General features: G+C 42.6%; 1 protein-coding gene across 2 annotated transcripts in view; it reads right to left on the minus strand.

Moving 5' to 3' along the window:
* pbx1 (PBX homeobox 1) overlaps positions 1-25,523 on the minus strand; it is a 43,317-nt gene that overhangs the window by 6,526 nt on the left and 11,268 nt on the right. The window contains exons 3-6 of one of the 2 annotated variants that reach the window (XM_023954458.1): positions 5,801-6,045; positions 5,386-5,576; positions 3,694-3,829; positions 1,384-1,432 (exon numbers count right to left, since the gene is read on the minus strand). In XM_023954458.1, coding sequence (XP_023810226.1) covers positions 1,384-1,432; positions 3,694-3,829; positions 5,386-5,576; positions 5,801-6,045 — 621 coding nt within the window. Of the gene's footprint in view, positions 1-1,272; positions 1,433-3,693; positions 3,830-5,385; positions 5,577-5,800; positions 6,046-25,523 lie in introns of both variants that reach the window. The other variant, XM_023954457.1, reaches the window with a different exon arrangement.

Below are 25,523 nucleotides of genomic sequence, written 5' to 3' on the forward strand. Positions count from 1 at the left end.
GTGTGCCAAATGTGTTGTTATGGGACTTTAGCAGAGGATGTAGAAGAAGACGGCATGAGAACGTAACATTTGTTTTTGACATGTGTGTTGCAAGGTGGTGGAATGAATACATGGAAGCTCTTTTCAATCCCAACAACAATTCTTCCATGCCAAAACAGGAACTCTGCACTTTAGGGCTGGGCCAATCATTGGTGGGTCTGAGGTCTTTGAGGTGCCAAGAAATGTCTGTGACTTGAGTAACACGTTTCTAAAATATGGCTTGAACATCAATAGTCAGTAGGTCTGGAATGGAAAATTGGAGTTCTGGTTTACCTCTTTCAACATAGGGACATATGTTTCATATGGACAAGCAGGTGTGTTTCACAGAAAAAAAAAACACATTCCTCAACCTCTGCTGTCCGCAGAAATAAAACACAAATGTCGCAATTATCCATGCTCTTGTTTTAGACTAACTGCCCTGTCATACTACCTTCATACTGATATAATGAACATGTGGAACCTCTTATTTTTAACACACTGATGGAAATCAATACAAATTCACATTTGTGTCGCACACATTTCTGAAACGAGAACATTTCCCAAATGAATCGTTTGATTGCGTAAAGTTTGATACCGGGCAGAATTAGCAAAAATTGACGAGTGCTTCCTCTTTCAGGTAGTAATTAGCAACAGCTTCTGTGGTTTTAACAGCAACAAATTCCAATGAACTGAACTGGTTCTACTGAACTAGTTAATAGCAACCAACTTGGATGAAACAATAAGGCCCAATCCAAATTCTTCCCCTACCCCTCCGGCTTTTCCCTTTCCCTTCAGTTGTTGGGGCATTTGGAGGGTTAGGGGTGTTCGAAATAGTGGATATGTTCTGATGCACAGACGTTTACATGTAAATGTACGTAATGACTCCAAAAACCCAATCTACCCCGTTGGACATGTAATAGTAGAATACAGGGAAGACAAATTGGCCTCAACAGCCATCATGAACCTTTTGTGTAGTCCCTTGACGCGGCTTCAGTTGTGGACTGGTACTTAAAATAAGAAACTGAACTGAATTGAATCTGGTTACTCAGGACCAAAGGAACAGGACAGTCAGGGTTTGGAGAATGGGGTGAGTTTGGGGAGTGGCAGGTTCTGCATTTGTTGACTAGATAATTTAATAAGAAAATTAGTAAGTAATGTTTGTCTTTAAGTACTTTCTTAATCTTTACAAACGCCATGAATTGCTGGCAGTAAACCACAGAGAGGAAGCACAGAGCCGGAGACTTCCTGTCTCACCTGCAGAGTTGGGAGTGGAGGGTGAGTTTGCTTGGCTTCCATGTGAGGATGCATTAGCCGCATTGACGGCAGTTCTCGCAGCGTACATGTTGGCCTCCTCCTGGAACTTACCAATGTTTTTCTTGTATCTGATTCTTTTATTCCCAAACCAGTTGGAAACCTGAGCAGAAAAAACAAAATGAAGTTAATTGTTTGAATAAAGGAGAAATGAAGGAGCCCAAAACACAAATGCTGCGCTTTGCTCACATGGGCTTTAATGGTGTTTGTAAGACTGCAGAGAGCCACTGTCAGCAGCGGGCTGCACAAGCTGCTGCTGTGAATCTGCATTAGTGTCGAAGTAAAATGATTTGCCATTAAAAGTCTCATTATGTCACCATGACTGCAGCTGTCATAAGATTTCACGGAAGCAACAATCAGTCAACATCGACTAGAGCTGTTATGCCTAATGGACTCTTTGTAGAGTCTCTGTGATGTGGAAAACCGAAAGAAAACGATAAACAGTATAAAAAATAAAAACCAAAGTTATGGAGTGTTGAAGTTCATTCATCTGAGCAGGAAAGACAACTAGAAACTCGAAAGACCACAAGAACAGGAGAAACGTAAAACTGTGGACCAACACAGAAGGAAGAGAAAGACAGGACTAAAATACAAACAGACAAGACGAGACACAGGTGAACACAATCAGGACAGAGGGGGACCAAAGTAAAACTCGATACGACACAACACAAGAACCTTTCAAAATAAAACAGGAAATAAACTAGCTAGAAGCTGAAGCTTAAATACACAGTGGACCAAATAAAAGTAAAGGGCTAAACTAGTTTAATGTTTTTCCAGAAATTGCGAACAACCTTAATGAATGTTTTCAATCTGAGATGGAAAAAAACCCACCAAAACATATGACACAAGCATTTATTTTTTCTTGCTTACAAATCAGAGCCTTTCATTGAAATTTGTAATGAAAATGTTTTCCACTGGTAAAAAGCAAAAAAAGTGTGTAGCAGCACAGAAAATATTCAAAAATGAAGTCCGTGTTAAAGCTTAGCTTGTCACTTTGTGATGGACGGTAGTTGATACTTGAAACTGGTCCAGACAAAGTTTTCAGGACAGTCTGTGTCTAAAAAATAAACATTAACATAACACTTAATAAAGCTTTATAGCTTTTCTTCTGTATTTATCCCACGAAGGGAAATTCTTTCACGGCATTTGACCCATCCGCTAGGGGAGCAGTGAGTTGCAGCCGAACCGCGCTTGGGAGGCAGTAGCATTAAGGGTCTTGCCTAAGGACTCTCACTGGGTGATGTTAATTGCTTGCCATTGATATGGTAAGTGCCCCCAGTACCATTGCTCATTCCCCTCCAGGAATCGAACCCTGGTTTCCTGCATTGTAGCATCCCACTTTACCAACCGAGCTACCCAGCTGTCGTTTCTGGAGAAGTTATTAACTGGATCTAATTTCTTTTAAGAAAAATCAAATTGTTCTAGAGCAGCAATATTTATTAAAACATACAAAAACAGCTCTGGTGGATGTTCACTTGGTGTCTCATTTTAGGTATAAGTTCACATATGTTAGCTGTCAGGCTTTAATCTAAGGAAATCCTCTGGATTAATTGAAGTGCATTGTCAAATTTGTAGTGATTTTGGGCACGTGCAAGTCAGCTTTAACAGTAATCAGATATCATGCGAGCCAAAATAATTATATTAGGTCCAAACCGCTACCCTTGAGTTTGACATGTGTGGATTAGGCCAAGACTTTCTTTACAATATTTCCTCCATTATGCATGTTTAGCCTCCACACCGTTCAGTCAGCATCAATAACTGAGACCAGTTAAACCTAGTTGCATGTTTTAGTCTATAATTTGATGTAGACCCTAACATATTTCCTCACCTGTCAGTTTCCCTGACAGATCGTCTAACAAAGCACATTGAAACATTCACCTTGGTATTCTATTTTTTTTTTTTATTATTTATTTATGTTTTCAGTTTTACAGTACAAAACAGTACAATAAACATTTTAATTTGAATTTGCATAGAAGTTCTTAATACACAAACACAGAAAAGTGTTTTTTTTTTTTTTTTACAAAATATAAGAACATTGAACTATAGGGAGTGACCAGTAATTATACATTTGTTTGTATTTTTGAAATAATATGTGACATATTTGAATTAGTATATTGGACCCACTTTTTCCAGCATAACATAAACCAGTTTTCTCTGTTGTTCAAATGTGCCGTTAGTTCTTCAATTTTATATATTTCTAATGTTAATTCCCACCATATTGTTAAAGTTGGTACATAATGGGAAAGCCAATTTTTAGTCAAGCACTTTTTACTTGCAACCAACAGGCACCTTGGTATTCTTAGATGAAAAATTGTTGTTCGGACACTCTGGGATGTAAAGAATGGTGTGAAGAGGGGGCTGTACCTGGGCCACTGTGATAGAACACTTCTTTGCCAGCTCCTCTTTGGCCTCCTCGCTGGGGTAGGGGTTACTGAGGTGTGAGTAGAAGTACTCGTTCAGTATCTCTGTAGCCTGCTTGTTAAAGTTTCTCCTTTTCCGCCTGTAAGTAAGAGAGCAAATGAGACGCAATGAGACAGAGCGGCTGTGAAAGAAAGCCACAAGGCAGAGGAGTGTTTTACAGGACGACAGAACTACAGTGACACAGTCAACCACACCAGCAGTAAGACAGATCTAAAGGAATACAGCAAGGCAGAGAAGAAGAGTAGCAGGGAGACAGTGTCAGCATGGCAGCTAGACAGAGCAGAAGCAAGACTGGCAGCAAAGAAGAGCAGCAGCTGGAGTGATGGTGAATCAGGGACACGCAGACAAGGAGAGGCTATGCAAGGCAGTTAGACAGAGCAATGGCAAAGAGGAAAGGCAGTGAGAAAAAACAATAGCTAAACAAAGTTACAGAAAAAAGGAGTGCTGGTGGGGGTTTTGAGACAAATGAGACAAACTGACAGAGGACCATTTAGCCAGAACAGCTGTAAATCACAGAGACAGTTCGACAAAGTGATGGCAAAACAGAGAGAAAGCAAGACAAAGCCACAAAGAAGCAGAATGGTACCAAAGCAGGAAGACAGAGCAACGGTGAGATGATGCTTCCGAGTTCAGTTTAGAATTTTATGTTTACTTTACAATTACCGGTACGAAGCCCATTGAGACGACAGTTGTTGTGATTCTGGGCTATATAAATAAAATTGAGTTGAATTGAATTGAACAAAAAAGAGTAAGGCTGAGCAGTCATGAGACAAGATGACATTAAGAAAGTGAACCAGAGTGGTACTGAAGCAGAAGAATGTGATCGAGCATTGGATAGATGGTAAGAGAGACTAACAGAAATGAAACGAGCAGTGAGATAGAGAGACAGACTGACAGAGGAGCTTTTCAGAGCAAGATAATGTGAAAAGCATCTATTGGATGCCTTTTAAGTACGGTGGCTCTGAAGTATCAATCACATAAACAAACCACTCAAGTAAACATAGTAAATATCACAACGACAATTCAATGAGCAAAACTAATATTAAAAAAGCTAATAAAAAAACAAAAAAAAAAAAAAAACTGACTAAATCAAAATAAAGTTCTATAAAACCCAAATTATATGAATAGAAAATAGAATAGAAAATAGAAATGAAACGTTTTGGAAAACAAAAACAATTTCCAGAAATTTGACTGAAATGCTAAAAAAATGAAACAAAATAAGAAACTAGAAAAGAGAGGTACTATGGCACGTTTTTCAGAATAAAAAAAGTGACGTTATTTTATTTATTTGGGTGAATCTGAGACAATCAAATACTTATAAATGCAATAGTAAATCTTGCAGTCAGAAATGCGATTAATTATTAACCTCATTTGATTTAATAATCAAAATAATTTTTTCTGACATTATATTTTGCCAAACATAATTTCTACTTTCTGCAGAACCAAACATCCAGCCTTTTAACAGAGGAAACTGGTAGATATGCTTCCTGCTGCTGAGAAAATTTGTGATTTGTTGTCCCAGAGCTAGATACATACAGATCCACCAGCAGCCATGAGCAGAGGTGAAGAACTTTCATCTAGAGGGAAGGTTCACGTTTGGGCTGCAGGGTAAGGCATGTGCAGTATTGAACTCACCTGGCATCCAGGAAGCGGGAGCGCAGGATCATGACAGCCTCGCAGGTGCTCTGCTTCAGCTGCATCTGGATGGAGCTGAACTTGCGGTGGATGATGTTCACCATGCGCTCAATCTCTTTGGGTGAGATGGGCCGCGTGCGTGACTGCTCTCGCAGCAGGTTCATCACATGCGTGGTGAACTCGTTACAAGCCTGCAGAGAAGGAGCAGAGTTACAACGAGAACGATGATGCCGCCTCCTGCAGGCTGCAGAATAAAGCTTATGGGCTGCCAGTGAAGGTCCATTATTATAATTAGTCATTATAATACTGCATTAGGTTAATGCAGTTTATATTTTCATATTTTTTCTTTGGAAAGAAGCAAAGAAACCTTCAGAGGTTCCCATCTTTCTTGGAAAGTTGAAGATGCATGTCTCACTTGCTCATATTTCTCCAGCTCTGTGTGGTAGATCTGTCTAATCTGGGACAGCTTGGCCCTGTAGTCTGAGTGCTCTGCAGAGTTGTCGGCCCCCACCCCTCCTGAAGCAGCCGCTGCAGCTGCTGCTGCCACCGAGCCTCCGCCTTTGTCTGGACCAGACACGCCCTCCGCTAGCAGCATATTGTCCAGCCGCATGAGCTGAGGGTCCAGAGGTTCTTCTTCCTGGGCACCACGGATACTCAGCACTGCCAGAAACAGAGGTCAGAGGTCAGAGATGAAAACAAGCGGCACACACGTAGGCATGTGCACATCAACAAGTGACCTGAACTAATGACTTTGTTCAGATAAAGCAGTATCCCCTCATAAATGTCTCCATCAAATTAAATATTCTTGCTAATTGAAGAGCCACCAGCTGAGAACCTGTAGCTGATGGTTCCATGCTGAGAACCTGATATCATCACTTTAAAACCTTGTCAATTTCTCACTAAGAACCTGAGAAACTGACAGCTTGATGGGTCTACACTTTTATGGCTTATGAGAATTGCACATGCAGTGAAGGGTGGAGATGAGATGGAGACTGGTGATGCAAAAGCATCTCCTCATTGGGTGAGGGGGGTCAGTGAGAGCACATCTTTCCAAGCTTCCCTTTTAGCAGATTTTCTCTCTTCCTAAAGCTGCTGCTCTTCACAATGAGGCGCCTAAAGCTTTGGAACTGGCACTCTTGTGTCTCCCACTTCCAGCTGAATTTTTGAGTTTAGATGAATCATTTTGTGTGGGTTGTAGAAGTTCTTGGTGCAGAGGAGACCAGAAGATCCACTGGAAGGAACAATAGAAAAGTAAAATCTGTATAAATTGTAAAGTCATGGAAAAATGGGAAAATTTCTGTTTTAAAGGCCAAGGAAATGCATGCATGTTGGTAAAGTGAACACCAGCTTTTCTGTACTCCTTCACACTCATGCTAATCAGCTACTCTCCAGGATCTGGCTTCATCCCTGCTGATCCAGATTCCCCAAGGAGCTTCTGTTGGGGGGGAGAGTGTGGAATAATGTTGGCTGTGTTCTGTCATCCCTCAGTGACAGTACGCTGTAGCACAGCGTCCCCCACACACTTCAACAGGGTACAAGCTGTAAAATCTCCTGCACCCTTAATCCACCTGCAGAGCATCTTGCAAGGACATCTGAACTCCTGATTGAACTGACATGTGGGAAGGTGGGGGGGGGGGTCTTATTACGGTACTCTGACATTATAAGAGAGTCTGGAAATCAGAAACAATGATTACTTTTCTGCAGCCTGAAAATGAAGCCATCATTAAAGCAGAGGGGGACAATAACAGACACTCCAAATTAATGAGCAGCGATAATGAGGCTCTATAAACAGGCTCATCATTAAACAAGGACAACCTTTCTGGCTAAATGCATGCAGCCTGACTAACAGTCTGACTGATTAGGAGCCTGACTGATTAACAGTTTGATTAGTTTAATAGTCTAATATGGCTAATGTAAACACAGTGGGTTACCAGTCTACACTCACAAACCATTTTAGTAGGCACACCTGTCAAACTGCCGTTAGCGCAAATTTATAATCACCCAATTACATGATAGCAATGCCATACATTTAGGAATGTAGACATGGACTATGTCCGAATTCCTTCACTAATAACTACATAGTGCACTATAGTGCGTTTGCAATTTTGTAGTGCTGTCTGAATCTACAATTCCAAAATGGAGTGCCCCAGAAGTCTGCAAAAAAACCAGTGTGCATCCATGCTTACTAGATTGGCAAATATAGACCACAATGCATTGCGTTTGAACAACACTGGTTTGTGCTCTGTTGTGGCTGCATTTATCTTTTTTCTCTTTATATCCATCCATCCTTACATTTTTTTTTTTTTTTTTACTGTTTTTATTTGTTTGTGTTTTTATTTGTACTTTTATTTCTTTAGATCATTTTGGATTTTTGGGGGCCATCACAGCATGCCTAAATCCATCCGGCCTTGTATGACATCACTGTTAGGTCTAAAATAAAAGGCCTCTTCATGTGGCTTTTGCTTTGTTTGACATCAGAAAGGATTTGGACTCGCAAAAAAGAGAATTGTGGTAGACACTTCTTTAATGCCTGAAGGGAGTGTTGAAGCAGGATGGGTAACAACATTCTTCAACGCTGCAGGACAAAAAAAAAAAAAAAAAGAACAATCATGAATCTTCTCAGACTTCTTCCTGTTGGAGTGCAGGGTTTTATGTCCCATTTTGGGCAGCCAAGTTCTGCTGAACAAAGAAACAACACAGATGAAGAAGAATAAGCTGGCATCATTCAATGGACGGTGAAGATGTGAAGCAGCTCAGCTCATCCGACCAAGTGTCCCGTGTCACACTGTGCCCAGCTCTAGATAGTGGCGGCGGCGGGGGGTTGTGCATCACCTCAGGCATGTGGACTTGGCCCGCCTTGTCATGCAGAGTTGCGCTGATCTGCACCAGCTTATTAGAGCCATTCCTTCAAGGGGGCAGACGAGCACGTCACGGAAACCAGGCCAGGGGAGGGTGACCACACTGCCACCATCAGCATGAGCAATCACAGCCTCACTCTGCCCCCGATGTCCCTTGGATTTCCTGTCACTCTGTGTTAGTGGAAGTTACTATCTGTGGCACCAGAAGAGGAATTCGGTCGGGACTCGCATGATCCGGCAGCAGCACTCTACCCCGGCTGCAACTCATGCATGCAGGACCCAGTCTGCAGCAGCTAAAGCCAGTGTCAGCACCATCATCTACAGTCACTATTGAGCACGTGCAATTTCAAATAATCTATGCATCCACACATTCTGGAAAAGAGTATACTCAATCTGCTTTCTAACAGCCAGACAATTCATATTTAGCTACTTAGAGGTATACAAAGCCACATCTGCAGTGGCTCATGAAAGGCTTGTGAGCTGCAGCAGACAAGCTAAGTGTGCATGCCCCTACTCACTGAGAGTCCCCTGTGTCTTGTGACCACACAGCAGGTCAGAGACACGGAGAAACCTCTCTCCGTCACAGAGGGGGAATCTCCTGCTCCTCACATGTCCTTTCACATAAACTCTTTTAAGACGTGAACATGCTATCCATCCACCCACCCATCTTCCAACCCTACTTAATCCCTTGTGGGATTGCTGGAGCCTATCTCACCTACTGTTGGGTGACGCCAGGGTACAGCCTGGACAGTGAAATGCAAACAAACAGTGCAAACCCCTCTAATCACTGATAGATGAAAGCACAGGGGCTGGTTCATGCTGCTATTTTCAAGAAATGTTGGCAGTAAAATAAGTCAGCAGCTTCTGTGGTCAGTATTGTGCAGTTCGCAATGATAACACACAAAGTAATAAAAACGAAGTACCGTTTGTTTGTTCCCTATGATCAGTCTGACTTAACCCACCTTTGTGTTGTGAACTTGCTTATTTTAAAAGGACAGACTAAAATGTGTAAAAAAATCTCTGAAATCTCTGGCTTTTTTAGGTTTTCTCACTGAAATGCCATATTTGGACATAAATCCAAAGCTCAGAATTGTTTTACATCTATAAAAGTGCTCTTTTTCCCAATATCCTCCTTTATGTTTTGTATATCATTTTCTATGACTTTTTCTATTTTGATGTATTTTGTTTAATCAGTTTTTTCTCTAACTTACTCATTGCACAAATATTTTCATAGTTTCTGCACTTTTTTGTGTAAATTTTAACCCTTCTCTCTTTTCGTACAATTCATTCTTTTTTTGTCTTACAGTTTTTCTAGATTGATTTCTTTATTCTGACTTTTTCTTTTGCCCCATTTTTTAACATCATTTCCATTTCTTCTTTTTTGCCTCGCCTTTGTCTGCCTCAATTTAATTTTGCAATTAATATTTAAGTCAAGAGAATTACTACTTTTTACAATATATTTTTCCTTATTTTTTTATTTTGAGTTTTTCTTTATATTTTTCTTTCAATTTTGTCTTTCATTTTACTGCTGTTTTGTCATTTTTTTTCTTTATTTTCTGCTTTTTGTAATATTGTTTTTTTTAGATAATGTTGATATTTTTAAATTTCTTTTCCAAATGTAACTTTTTTTTCAATTTTTACATTTTCCTTCAGTTTTCCTAATTTCCTTTAGTTTCCCCTCCTTCCACTGGACATGTGAATCTCCAGGTAAACACAACAGCATGTTAGGTTATGATAAATTACCCACAACAGAGCAAAGAGGCACCTCCAGCTCATCTCCTAATGGGACGTTGATTAATAAAGAACATATTTGGTTCTGTGCAGGTTAGCTGCTATACCTTCACTCCTTCTGGGTTTTTCCACACAGTTTTGAGCCAGATGGTAGCAGAGTAAAGCAAAGACGTTTATGGATGGGTTTAGTTGTCTGCGAGTGGATGCATCAGAATGGAGCAGGGCAAGAAGCTTTTGGGTTGTCTTTGTAGGTTTTAAGTCACATCTAAAAGCTTTTACAATTTTGCATCTGTTCCTCATTCATAACAATTTGAATAAAGAAAAACCCAGAAATGCAGTTTTAAGCTGACATTTCTTTGTATATGTCCTCCATCATGACAAAAATGCCACAAAAACATGTTAAAACATCAAAACCACTATTTTCTTTAGAGTGGAAATGCAAGAATCCTTAATTGTACTAAAATACTAGACAGACATTTTTATTGGCAGACAGAGTACAGCCCATCACTATAATTAAACTGTGTAATGTAGATGTACTACTGCTTTACACATAACTACCCTGTCTTACGGCATTTTTCACCAATCATACAATCTTTGTCTTGATGCTCCAACCTGCAGCTGTGTTTGAAATGAGCAGTAAGAGGATCATGGCTACCAGACACAAAAGGACATGCACTGTTCTCTTGTAGTAATGAGTGATGACACATCTGCTTCATGAACCAGCCTGAACTCTTCTATTTTTTATTTAGAGTTTTGAATATAAAAATTAATAAGTGAAGCATCTCAGGCTGCAGCTTTTTTAAACTTCATTTCAATGTACGCTGGGTTCTACGCAGTAGCCCTTCCACCACCACCAGGGCTCATTCTTGTCTGAATGCTGTTATGCTAATGCTGCAATCCACCGGTTTTTGAGTGTAGCAAAGCAATTTTCTAAAGGAGAGCAGAGCAGATCTTTTAGACGCCAGAGCAATTTACGGCCGACAATTTTCCCCGGCTGTGAAAAGAGAGCTCTCTCTGTAAAAGTACCTTCACGGAGCCATCATGGGGGTGGGGAGTGTAACAGGGCGTGCTTACAGGGGAAACTGCTGTCAATCCGGCCTTTGATTATCACAGATCTGTAGTGAGATCATGATGGAGGGAGCACCTCACAAACATACCGCTCACCTCCCCCTAGGTTTACATTACTAACGCAGCAGTTACAAAATTACATGTGTGTGTTTGTGTGGCGGGGAGATCTTGATCACAAAGCTCCTTATGAGTGATTGGTTTGTTGGTCCTTGAGCTTAATTATGTCCCAAACTAGCATCATATGATCAATGTAACAAGCTGATTCTTCCTGTTTATCTTATCTTTTTCTGGAAATGGTTTCTAAGTTTAAGTCCAAGTCCCACAAGTTGTCAAATGTTTCTTTTGGAGGGAAAAAAAGTCTTCCCCTGATGGGGGGGTGAAGTGCAGTCCCAGCAACTATCGAGAACAAGTTGATGTTCTTGTCCTTCAGTCTTGATTCCTTTCCGAACAAAACATCACATTGCACAGTCATGGTGACCTCTGATTGGAAGATCGCAGGTTCAATTCCCGCCCTGCCTGACCTCGTCAAAGTCTCCTTGGGCAAGACATTGAACCCCACTTTGCCTCGGGTGGTCATAGGTTGGCGTCAGTTTTTGGCAACAAAGTCTCCATCAGTGTGTGCATGGGTGAATGGGACTGTGACTGTAAAGTGCTGAAAAAGTATTTACCATGTGAAAACATTTATATAATAACCTGCATGTTTTCTGCCCAGACATTCCACCCAATTTGTCCTACAGTAAGTTAATTTTCTCTTCTTTTCAGATAAACCACTGCTCTTCTGCAGAAACTATGTCCTAGACAACAACAGTTTTTTTTTATTTTGGCTAGAAATGGCATACTGGTAATCATAATTAAAAGACCACTGGGAACTCTTTGAAAATAGATTAAAAGATGATCGATGTGGGACTGTAAACCCAGTTTTCTTTTTCTTTTTAATTTCCAAAAGTGGATTCTGATGATCCTCTCAAAACAGGATGTTAGGGTTAAACTAATCTGTCTGTCACCATCCTTTTTTCAGGAGAGGTAGAACTTACTGTGGTTGAATTGGAGGAGGAAGTGTCACGATGTGGACTTTTTTTCATCTTTAGGAACTTCATAGCTGATTGAATTCCAACTCGTCTGATAATATATAAAATAGGATTTTCTGATTGTCACACATTTATGGAGTAATGTTATCTAAACTAAGATAAACAAAAGGCTTAGGGACTGGCCTGATTGTGTCTGAATACTTCTAGAGTTGCTCAGAGGTGACATCACGGCGTGGTAAGTAAGTACGTCTTTATCTGAGCTGCTGCCAGATGAAGACGCTTCATACGGAAGACAAAAGCATTAATCTGAATTCCTTTATCCACCTCCTGAATCATTTGAAAGAGCTGAGCGTGATCCGGAAACCCCCCAAAAAAGTCTTCATCTGAGGGCTTTGGTTCTGACAGACGGTCTAAGAACTCGGACAAGATGGGGACGCCTTAAAACGCCTTCTTTCACAGATTCTTCACCTCACTCTCAGTTCACTCTGACTCCACAATCATTATAGGAGGAGACTTCAACCTTGTTTTGGACCCTGAACTTGACAGACTCAGCACAGCAGCAAATCAGCGTACATGGCGATCTGCAAGTATTCTCAAGCAGTACATGAATGATCTGGGTCTCTGCGACGCGTGGCGCTCATGTCACCCAAACACTAAAGGGTTCACCTTTTTTTCTCCAGTTCACTATTCACACTCCCGTTTAGACTATTTATTAATCAGTAACTCTCTTTTAAAAAATATTCAAAGCTCCAATATCCATCCAATTATTATCAGTGATCATGCACCAGTCTCTGTAAACATTTCTAGGGAAAAATCCACACCCTCTGGTACAACCTGGAGGTTTAATACGTCTCTGTTAAAGGACCAGGAATTTCTTGAATTCTTTAAAAAAGAGTGGGCAACCTTCTTAGACTTCAACAATACTCCAGACATCCCACCGTGCGTTCTTTGGGAAGCAGCAAAGGCAGTCATGAGAGGGAAAATCATTTCTTATTCATCGCACAAAAAACGCAAAGAGAAAGCAGATTTATTAGAATTAGAAAATAAAATCAAAACCCTGGAGACTGCTTATGCTGCTTCTGCACAGGAGCACATTCTGAGAGATCTGAAAAATTTAAAGCTGCAGTTAAATGACATCATTAATAAACAAACACAATTTCAAATACAAAGGCTACGACTTGAAAGATTTGAAAACTCTAATAAATCTGGCAAATTTCTGGCTAATCAGCTTAAAATTAACAGAGAAAAATCATCAATCACCTCTATTATGGACCAAACAGGAAATGTCACCCATGACCCGGTCAAAATTAATAACGCATTTGAAAACTTTTATAAAAACCTGTACACACCGCAGATCAATCCGTCAGAGCAAAGTATTGACTCATTTCTTAATAATGTAAACCTACCCAGGCTAAATGAGGATCAAATCACAAACTTAGATTCTCCGCTCTCGCCGTCTGAACTTCATGAAGCTCTGTTACTTATGCCCAATGGTAAAGCACCAGGGCCTGACGGCTTTCCTGCTGAGTTTTATAAAGAATTCTGGGAACAACTGGCACCAACATTTTATAAAACTGTCACATCTATTAATGAGAGCCAATCAATGCCACCTAACATGAACTCAGCCAACATAATTCTTCTTCTAAAACCAGACAAAGATCCCACTAGTCCTTCAAGCTATCGCCCTATTTCTCTAATCAATGCAGATGTAAAAATTATCTGCAAAGCACTAGCACAGAGAATAGAAAAAATCACTCCTCACATAATTCACTTCGACCAGACTGGATTCATCAAAGGCAGACACTCGGATGATAATGTCCGTAGACTAGTTAATATAATAGACTTTGCCACCATTAAAAACCAGGAAATGACGGTACTATCGCTGGATGCTGAAAAAGCCTTTGACAGAGTTAATTGGAAGTTCCTTATTGCTGCCCTCCAGAAGTTTGGTTTTGGAGAAGCATTCATCAATTGGATCAAAATATTATATCACAACCCCAATGCATCAGTTAGAACTAATAAACAGACTTCAAACAGGTTTTTTCTTGGAAGAGGAACCAGACAGGGCTGCCCACTCTCTCCTTCTCTTTTTGCTATATTCATTGAGCCTTTAGCTGCAGCAATAAGACAGAATGAGAGCATTATAGGAATAAAAACCAAACACAGCCATCATAAAATTAGTCTTTATGCAGATGACATATTACTGTTTTTAAGGAATTTACATTCTGTAAATGAAACAGCAATGATCATAAATGAATTCTCCTCCATATCAGACTATTCCATTAATTGGAATAAGTCTGTTTTATTACCACTCAACAGGAATATGGAACAAAGACTCACAATTCCAGTTAAAACAGGAAATATCAAATATCTGGGTATCTACTTTTCCCCCAAACTATCAGAACTGGTGCAGCTAAACCACACCCCATTACTGAAAAGCATACAGGACGATCTAACACGCTGGACCAACCTGCCTTTGTCCCTTATGGGCAAGGTAGCCACGGTTAAAATGAAAATCTTACCCAAGGTTAATTATCTCTTCTCAATGATTCCCACACAACCGCCATTAAAATGGTTCAAAACATTAGACTCATCCATATCAAGCTTTCTATGGAACAACAAACCTGCAAGAATTAGTCTAAAAACTTTAAAATCTGCAAAAAACTGTGGAGGATTAGAATTACCTAACTTCCACAAATACTTTCTTGCAAATAGATTACAATACATCTTAAAATGGTTAAAAAATAATCCAGAAACCAACTCATGGTTAGACTTGGAACAGGCGTTATGTGGAAAGATCAACCTGTCACAGCTACCATTTATTAGCCAAACAGTTAAAAAACAGGATTGTTTCAAAAGCATTAATATAAATGCCACCTTAACAGCCTGGTGGGAATTTCTCAAAATATCAAAATCATCAATTCAACCGTGCAAAATGACACCCATCTTGAACAACCCGGACATCCTTATTAACAAAAAAATGATTCACTTCCCAGCTTGGCAAGCAGGGGGCATAAAACAACTAGAGCACGTAATTATTGATAGAAGATTCATAACCCCCCAGGAATTTCAGGACAAACATGGAATAAATAACTTCTTGGAATATCAGCAACTTAAATCAAGTATTACTAAAAAGTATAAAATTAAAGACGACGATTTAAAGCTACCAGATGTAGTTACCACTCTGATTAATTTTTCAATGTATAGAACTCTCTCCAAAATATACAAACTTTTATGTAATTTAGATAACAATATTGCCCTTCCAACAAAAAAATGGGATGCAGATTTGAGCATCAGCACAGATGAAAGCTTCTGGTCAGAACTTTGTCTAAACACCTTTAAACTGACAAAAAGTCCAAATCTGCAGCTAATCCATCTCAAAACTCTTCACAGAATTTACTACACTGGACAGAGGATGTTCAAGATGGGTCTCAGTAACTCAGACATTTGCGAGCACTGTGATAATAATCTACCCGACAGCTACATGCACGCACTGTGGTTCTGCACTCCTGTCCAGGCTCTCTGGCAGCAGGTATGTGCCGATTTATCAGTCTGGCTTAAGGTTTCAATCACTGCCTCACCGTCACTTTGTGTGCTTGGTGACATGAGTGCCATCGATATAGAAGAAGGATTAGCATCTATCATTTTCATAACTCTTTGTATTGCCAAAAAAACTATTTTAATAAATTGGAAAAACAAGAAAAATATAAACATAAGTCAACACAGAAATCTGCTGTTTGATCATATCAGCTTGGAAAAAATGTCAGCCCAAAGCTCAAGTAACTTTGAAAGAATTCAGTCTCTCTGGTCTCCTGTGGTTGACTCCATGACTTAGGGGGTGGGGGGCTTGGTCGTCGCTGCTCCTTGCCCTTCTGCCGTGGTATGGGGTGGGGGTTGGGGCTTCCGGTGCCTGGCGGGGGCGGTGGGGGGCTCCGTTGGTCGGGGGGTCGGGTCCGGTGCCTGGGTGGGGCGGGCTGGGGCGCTGCGTGGCCCTCTGGGCTTGGGTGTGGGGGTGCGTGGTGGGGGGGTGGGGTGGTGGTCTGGCTTGGCTTGGGGGGGTGGTCCCTTTGCCTGTGCTGGGGGGGGTTGGCGGGGGGCCCTGCTCGGGTGGGGGGGGCCCAGCGGCGCCGGATGGGCTGCCCATCTGCACCTGGGGCTGGGATCGGCCCTTCCCTGGCTCTGGGGCGGGACGGGACAACCCTCTCGGGGCCCCCGGTCGCTCTGGGTGTCACCCGCTTCGGCTGCGGGGTCTGGGGTGGGGTGGGGTGGGGGGCTTGTCGGCCCTGTCCTGTGGGGGGGCGTTCTGGGGGGGAGGGGGGGCCCATTATTAGTACGGGTCGGGGGGGCTAGCGGGTCGGGGTCTCCGCTGAGGCAATCAGTGGTTGCCTCGGCCGGTTGGCCTCCTCGGTCCCGTCGAGGCCTGACCAGAGCTCTTCTAGGGCCGGCGTCTGGGGGTGGGGGCCTGGGCTTGCTCCGGGGGGGGGGCGACGCTTTCTGGCTCCTCTCTCTCTGTGTGGGGTGGGTGGTGCCGGGCCTGGGGTGTCGGCGCCTCCGGGGGTGGGCCCCTGGGCTGGGTGGCCCTGGCCCCTTTGCTGGGGGTGGGCTGGGGGACGGCTGTTTGACCACCGGGGGACAGTCTACCAGCTGTCCCCAACTTACCCCCTTCCTTATATAACCTCATATTAGGGTGAGGGGGTGGGGGGTCTAGCCTGCGATGCGCCTTGGGGGGGGGCTACTTGGGAGTGGCCCCCCTCCTATGGTTGCCGTATGGAGTGGGCCCCCCCTCTTTCGGTTTTATTTGCACCTTAGACATGTAGGGTCCTTGGTAGGGGGGGTGCTTGGACATCACTGCAAGCAAGCAGCAGATGTCCTCCTGGCACCCTACCCGCCAATTTTAACCGCACCTTAGACATTTAGGGCCCCTTGGTGTGGAGGGTGAGGGGACATCACTGTGAGTAATCAGGAGATGTCCCCTTAGTGCCCTACTCGCCAATTTTAACTGCACCCCCCTTAGTACACACACCCCTCCCCCTTCAATATATACATTCAAACATAAACACACACACATGCACACAAACACCCTCTCAAACACCCATACACGCACACACATTTTACAAGGAAGGTGGGACCTGGGTCCATCTGTCCCCTACCCCTTCCCTGGTGGGGGGTGCGGGCCCCTTGGCGATGGCGGCCGTGTCCCTTGGGTGCCGGCTCCCTGGGCCCGGCGGTGCTCTCTCCGCACGGTGGGGGGGTTCATATTACACCTGAGCCGGGGGTGTTTGTGTCCCTGGGGGGTGGGTCCTGGTCCTTGCCCCTGGGCGCTGGGCCCCGCCAAACTTCCAACATGGCCGAGCCTGGTCGGGCCATATTTATAACATCCCTTGTGGGCCGCCCTTTTTTCCCCGGGGTTCCCCCCTCCTGGGCGGGGGCGGCGGGCCCCTGCCTTGCTCCTACCTGGACCAACCGTGGGCCGGGTGGGTGGCTGCCTGGAGTGCGGAGCGGGTCTCCCTTGGGGGGTCCTGGCTCGTACCTGGGGTCGGGGCGGGGGGATGCCCGGAACTCCTGGGTGGTGGTGGGGTGCTCGTCTGGGGCTGTGGGCGTCCCTCTCCGGTGGGGCCCTGCGTTGGGCTCTTCCGGCGCGGCGGGGGGCTGCTTTCCTGGCTGGGCTGGGGCGGCGCTCTCTTTCCCTCTGCGCCTCCCTGCTCTCTGGCTCTGGGGGCCTCGCGGCGGTCCTGCTGGCCCTGGCCTGGGTGGCGGTCTTGGTCGCCCGGGGGGCGGTTGTTCCCTGCCTGTTCCCGTGTGGCGTTGGGGGAATTCCGGCTGCCGCTGCTGCTGCGGCGGGGGTATGGGTGTGGGGGTGGCTGGGCGCTCCTCCTACTTCTTTTCACATTCCACCATCCATTTTAGAAGAACATAAACACTCACCTGAGCACAGGTGTTAGCTCACCTTTGCACTAATAGTTTGCATGATTGAATGAATGAAAGATTTCACACTAGTTGGTTTAAAGGCATAGGTATGCGTTCGTGAACACTATCTGTTTTGTGTGCATGTTGACATGTGGACATTTTTGCGGCTAGCAGGTGTGTTGATAATATTTGAGTGTGTGTGAACAGGCCCCGCCCTTTTTGTACTACATTTGAACCGTACCGTAACGATAAACAACCAGTAAACCTGTCTGCTCTATGCTGCTTCATGGTCTTACCCCCCTTCCCCTCCTATTATCACCCTCCTACCCCCCCCTCTCTCTAACGTCCCTCTCTCTTCTTCCCCTCTTTCCTTTTCCGTCCGGTCCAACACCAAAGATTTTCAAACATGATTGAAATTAATAAATTTTGGCCTCAATTACAAAAGGGGTTTATTCAGACATACCTTTGGTTTGTCTGAAGATGAATAACCCCTCTTGTTAAAATAAAATATGTCCAACACAAGAGGCCCTCAGCTCTCATCTGTTTGCCTAGCTGTTGGACAGGACAAGTTAAAAAAGAAAAAAAAAAAAAAAAAAAAACGCCACGTGCCAACTGAAACGTTAAACTATTATCCAGCAGCTGCCTGTCATCAGTGTGAGAGCCACATTACAGCCTCCTCTCCCTGAAATGGCACACAGACCAATAACTCCTCTTTTTATATACTAACCCCAGATTTTTGAGTTGGGCCAATAAAGCTTTAAATGTCACAAAGGGCCCATTATGGAGCTAGTAAAATAGGCAAGAAAAGCAGTCAGATCCCTGTGCTCTATTTTCTCATATAGTAAAGGTTTATCTCTGTAGATTGAGAGTCAACGAGGGAGCGACTGAGCACCTTTACTGCTACAGAGAGTGACAGGCTGCTGCATCTTTTCTGTGAACAACGCTGCATGCTCAAACCTTTTCCCTCTCAAAACAAGAAAATCTCTAACTGAGAGTGATGCACAGCAGCGCCAAGATTAACAACAAGCAATGGTGGGATGTCCACTCAGGATTTCTGCGGCATCTAACACTTGGCTGGCAGAGTGGCACGGGCTTCAGTTCTTAGATGTACTGCTGCAAATAGTCAAAAAACTTAGGTTGAGTTGGGCCAGAGTTGCTGTTGCCCGCCCCCCAACAATAACTCAATCAAGTAGCACGATGGAAGCATGTCTTTTCCTGTTACTGACACCACCGAGAAGAGCGTGCACATCTTGCAGTGTTGCTCAGCTAAGGGGCTATTCTTATGATGAAGAGTGATGGAACAAAGCCCGGTGCTGTCTGTGCAGCTGCTAAACCCCCCCCCCACACACACACACAGGAGGCTGCTCCAGGCTCCGAGCGGCACAAACATGTACGCCTTAGACGAGGTAACCTTCAGAAAGCTGCTGCTTTCTCCGGGGGAGCTTCAGAAGATAAGGATGCCGCCGAGCCTCTGCACATGCTGCACTAGGCACACGTGTTCTTTATCAAGAAGAGCACCACTTAATTCTCTCTCGACGTGAGCACACAGCTGCAGTCTGAAGAGCGAAGCAAAAATGAAAAAAATACAACACCATTCTTCTGTCTCGCTGGGGTTTGAGGTCAGAATAGATGAAAGTTAGGATGGAAGAGAGTTTTTGGTAATTTTATGGCGGAGTTATGCTGAGATAAAACTTGCTGTCCATCGTCTTCTTTGCTGAAGATGCTTCTGCTCTTGGGAGGCATAGCTAAAACACGACTTGCATCTCTGTGGTAGAAATGTCAGACCTCACTGTTCTGATCTAAAACCAGCACTCTTTGGAACAGCTTTGAGTGTCTGCAGATGAGTCCTGTGCTGATTACGAAATGTTATGATTTGAAAAGTTCAAATTGATTATGGTTCAATCAGAGATCATTACAGCTGAGGTCGGATGCTGACATGAGGGCAGAACTTTTCCAGCAGGACAAAGGATCATTCCAGACAGAAAGGACAGAAAGCAAAGGATCCTAGTGTTTACCCACAGCTTTCAAAATATCACTTTTGTGAGTTCACCAAGACTTTCCACAGACATACATTTTGAGATTGGTGGATAGAGTTCTGGCAAACATAGAAAGAAGCAACAGAGCCAGAAGATGCCTATCTTCATTGACCACTGACAAAGACAGCAGCAGTAAAGAAAAACAGCACCTGTCTCCTTTCTGCTTGATTCATGTCTCATTTTTGCTGCATCCACTACAACCAGCACACAACGACTCATATCTGTCTTAGATGTTTCTTGTCTGTCAGACTGAATCAATAAAGCAACATTTCAATCCTGGTCCTTTGGACTCAGTTTCAGACAATCCTGTATGCCAAGTGCTTCCATCAGACAAAACAGAGGAGGAGAGGAGCAAAATAGAGAGCCGAGAAGAAGCAGACAAAATCCAGACAAAATCAAGTCAACTGTGTGCAAACACACTCAGAGCTTTCAGTGAAAAAGCAACACATATGTACCTTTCAGGTATGTGGGAAAGTCAAATGCATTTTTTCTAGTCTCTGTTAATATTATGGGTGGCACAGGTGTATGGACATAACTCAGCCACCTAAGTAGGACGATCTTAGCACAGAAAAGTACGAACATAGGAATATCCCAACTTTAAATTAGAGCATTGGAACTTCATATCACCAGAACTTTACAAATCTAAGATGACAGAATATTCTACCATGAAAACATCTGATTATCCGATTTGAGGATCAGAACATTAGCACAATAAAGAATCTAAACATCAAAACACAAAAACAGTTGAACATCCAATTCATATGAACATCAAAATAGTCAAATATTAGAACCTTTAACAGATACCCCGCGTAGCATAAAGTCTAAATATAAGCATCTACAAACAGCAGAACATTAGAGCATTAGATTCTGAGAATAAATATGTTTCAACTTCAGATATCAGAACATTTTAACATCGGACCCCGACAGCTGAAAATACCTGAACATCAGTTTTTCAGAACATAAAAAGGTCCATAAGAGAACTTTGGATCTAAATACTAGAAAATCACAATGTTTGAACGTGCAAAACATTAGAACTTTCAAACATCACAATACTGTAGCATTAAAACATCCAAATATTAGAAAAGCAGAGATTTGGGCATGAGAATAATTGAATTCTTTAACACAAGAGAGTCTGAAGAAAAAAACATAGAAATACAATAGTGTGGAAACTTTCCACCTTTTTTAATACAAGGGAATGCATGAGATCAACAAGAAAAAGGAAATATTGATCAACACCCAGTTGTGTGCAAAGGACATCTGAACATAAGAACACCAGAAAAACAGAACCTCAAAAGTATCAAAACACCAGAAACAGCTAAATAGCTGAGAGACTGTGGGTTCCAATCTGTGGTCAGGTGATACTAATAATAAAAAAACCTTCAAAAATGTAACTTAATGCCTTCCTTAAGGCTTTACACACTTCATCAAAACAACACTAAATGTTGGCTTGATGAGTTAAATCAATAAGGTTAGAAGAGTAAAGCACCCAACATTCCAAATGACTGAGCATTAATCTGATGGTCACAACACCTGAGCACTGGAACGAAAGAACATGAACATCTCAGAATAGCAAAACGTTCATAATATACAACATTATAACATCCAGACATCATTACAACTTCACTTCCAACATTAGGACATCCAAACATGAGAATACTTAACCTCAAAACACCGAAAGCAACTGGAATGTGGAATATTTTCAATGCAAACTACTAAACACTAACATTTAGACCAGAACCAGAACAGACAAACTGAACAGTTCAGAACATCTCAAAATCGAACCATCACAACATCAGAACATCAAAACATCAATGCACCACAACAATTGAAATCTGAAAATCCTAAACATCAGATAAAGGATTGTCATTATTTTATAAGTTTAGTTTATAAGAAATTTTGGCTTATAGTTCATGTAAACATGATCGCGCTTTTTTTTGTTTGAAAAAAAGAGTAGAAATACTTCATTTTGAAAGGAACACTTTTCAAAATAACTGCACTTTATCATAAAAAGTACAGTAAAAAATGTACAGGAAGTGGTAACAAGGTCAACATCAAAAACTTTGTTTGACTTAATGTGTTTTATTGTAATGTAATGGTATTTTTAGGATTTTTCTTTCTGTCTATTCTGTTAAGCTCTTTAAGATGGTTTTTGGTAGTGTTAGAAGATTTTTACTCTGCACCTTTTAATGTTCATTTTACAACATACTTTTCATGTTTCACCATCCAACCCACTTTCCGAATAAAATACATTAGCTCTTTCAGCAATATAAAAAAAAGGCTTTGTCTTGTTTACATTATGTATAGAATTGAAATGTCTTCAAAAATAAAGCTGACAAAAAACAAACTGACAAACCTTTGCATCAGACCATTTTTACATCAGAAAATCTGCAACATCAGAACACAAAGTATTCCTAAAATACTTTAGGAATACTTGAAGGGGCGTGGTCAGGTCTCATGTGACAGGGGTCTCCTGTGAAATAAGTTGAAGAGCGTGCACACTGCAACTGGAATCCACCCAATACATGTCATGCCATGAAGCCATGCCTCTTTTTTGTGTCACAGTTCTGAGCTTCGTGCAGCTATCCCACAAAGCCACACGTCTCGTTAGTGGAGAGGGGGGGGGGGCGGGTAATTATGCAAATGATCCAGCTAGAGTCATATCAACGAGCTGCATGCACCATTATCGTTTGTGCTGTGGGGCGCGCCCCCCTTCTTGATCATTCATACAGAATCATGGCCTAATGGCATACCATTACCATAATTGCACAAGTAGTGTTGCAAGCCTCCCTTCTGCTCTGTCAGCCGAGAAACGGAGAGGAGGGGGTGGGAGAGCATAGAGGGGGCAAAGAAAATTTAATTAACCCAACTCTTTCACCACTCCCCCCCACGGTAAGTGTCTGTTTTCCAGACAGGACAGATACTTTCTGGAGACCTAGTGATGATGAGCCTTGGTTTCAGGCTGGTGTCTGCCAGGCGGAATAAAATTATTTTTTAATTAATCCTTAATTAGAACACGAGGTAGCTCAGATTCTCAAACCCTCCTAATGCTCCTGTCTTTAATTAATGCTGCACATTCATTTAGGCTAACAAGCTGTGGACTTTAAATGCCACATAAATTCAACACTGTCATTCCTGCAGGTCACAGCAACACCACCAGACCACTAGGGTGCTCTGCAGAAATCCAGATGCAGATAGCTGTGGAGGCCATGGGATCAGTCACAGAAAAGAGTCTCAACAGGAGCATGTTGCAGGCCAAGCCTCCTGCAAAACAAATCTGCACAATAATCACTCCTCCACCGAACTTCACAATCAAAGTCAGACAGCCAAACTCAGGCATTTTTAAATCAGATTGACAGATTGATCCTGATCACTCAGGAGGAAGCGTCTCCTCTACTCTAGAGTCCAGGAGATATTTGAAAACATGAAAGTTGGAGTCTGCAATGATTAGCTCTACGGAAGGTTGGTGAATTCTGTGTTTTGGTTTCTGGGTTTTTGTTTTGATTTCTGAAATGTAATCTAGCTTTTTATTTTTATTTTCTTTTTGCTTTTTTAAGTGTTGTGATCTTCAATACATTTTTGTGTTACATATTAATAGGATTTGAACTTCAGTACCACTGTACCTAAATATCTCGTTAACGTCAAATTCCTGTCCTACAGTAAAATGTACTTTTACATGTATGTCTTGTAAATTTCATACACTGACCAAAAATATAAACGCAACACTTTTGTTATTGCTCCCATTTTTTATGGTATGAACTCAAAGATGTGAAACATTTTCCACATACACAAAATAACCAGTTCTCTGAAATATTGTTCACAAATCTGTCTAAATCTGTGATAGTGAGCACTTCTCCTTTGCCGAGACAATCCATCCCACCTCGCAGGTGTGCCATATCAAGATGCTGATTAGACAGCATGATTATTGCACAGGTGTGCCTTGGCCTGGCCACAAGAAAAGGCCACTTTGAAATCTTCAGTTGTATCACACAGCATAATGCCACAGATGTCGCAAGTTTTGAGGGAGCATGCAATTGGCATGCTGATAGCAGGAATGTCCACCAGAGCTGTTGCTAGGGAATTGAATGTCCATTTCTCCACCATAAGCCGTCTCCAAAAGCGTTTCCGAGAATGTGGCAGCACATCCAACCGGCCTCACACAGACCACAGACCATGTGTAACCACACCAGCCCAAGACCTCCACATCCAGCATGTCCACCTCCAAGATCGTCTGAGACCAGCCACTCGGACAGCTGCTGAAACAATCGGTTTGCATAACCACAGAATTTCTGCACAAACTGTCAGAAACCTCTCAGGGAAGCTCATCTGCATGCTCCTCGTCCTCATCGACCTCACTCTAGTTCGTCGTCGTAACCCGACTTGAGTGGGCAAATGCTCACATGCGATGGCGTCTGGCACGTTGGAGAGGTGTTCTCTTCAGAGATGAATCCCGGTCTACACTGTTCAGGGCAGATGGCAGACAGCGTGTGTGGCGTCGTGTGGGTGAGCGGTTTTCTGATGTCAATGTTGTGGATCGAGTAGCCCATGGTGGTGGTGGGGTTATGGTATGGGAAGGCATATGTTATGGGCGACGAACACAGGTGCATTTCATTGATGGCATTTTGAATGCACAGAGATACCGTGACGAGATCCTGGGGCCCATTGTTGTGCCGTACATCCAACAACATCACCTCATGTTGCAGCATGATAATGCACGGCCCCATGTTGCAAGGATCTGTACACAATTCTTGGAAGCTGAAAATATCCCAGTTCTTGCATGGCCAGCATACTCACCGGACATGTCACCCATTGAGCATGTTTGGGATGCTCTGGATCGGCGTATACGACAGCGTGTACCAGTTCCTGACAAAATCCAACTTTGCACAGCCATTGAAGAAGAGCGAACCAACATTCCACAGGCCGCAATAGACAACCTGATCAACTCTATGCGAAGGATATGTGTCGCACTTCATGAGGCAAATGGGGGTCACACCAGATACTGACTGGTTGTCTGAGTCCCCTGACCCCCTCAATAAAACAAAACTGAAGATTTCAGAGTGGCCTTTTCTTGTGGCCAGTCTAAGGCACACCTGTGCAATAATCATGCTGTCTAATCAGCATCTTGATATGGCACACCTGCGAGGTGGGATGGATTGTCTTGGCAAAGGAGAAGTTCTCACTTTCACAGATTTAGACAGATTTGTGAACAATATTTCAGAAAACTGGTTATTTTGTGTTTGTGGAAAATGTTTTACATCTTTGAGTTCATACCATAAAAAATGGGAGCAATAACAAAAGTGTTGCGTTTATATTTTTGGTCAGTGTAAATAAAACTAATGTAAATCTAATAAATGTCTTTTCTGGTTACTTGTCTTCTTCATATATTTTAAATGTCCTAAATAGGATTAAGCATCAGAGTGGATCACCAGTCAGTTTTCTACAGCCTGCAGATTAAACATTCATGTCTTGATGGTGTGGAAATCTCTGTTCCACCAGTAATAACCACTTCAAAC

Source organism: Oryzias latipes, chromosome 4 (genome assembly GCF_002234675.1).
Source record: "Oryzias latipes chromosome 4, ASM223467v1".
NCBI lineage: Eukaryota > Metazoa > Chordata > Actinopteri > Beloniformes > Adrianichthyidae > Oryzias > Oryzias latipes.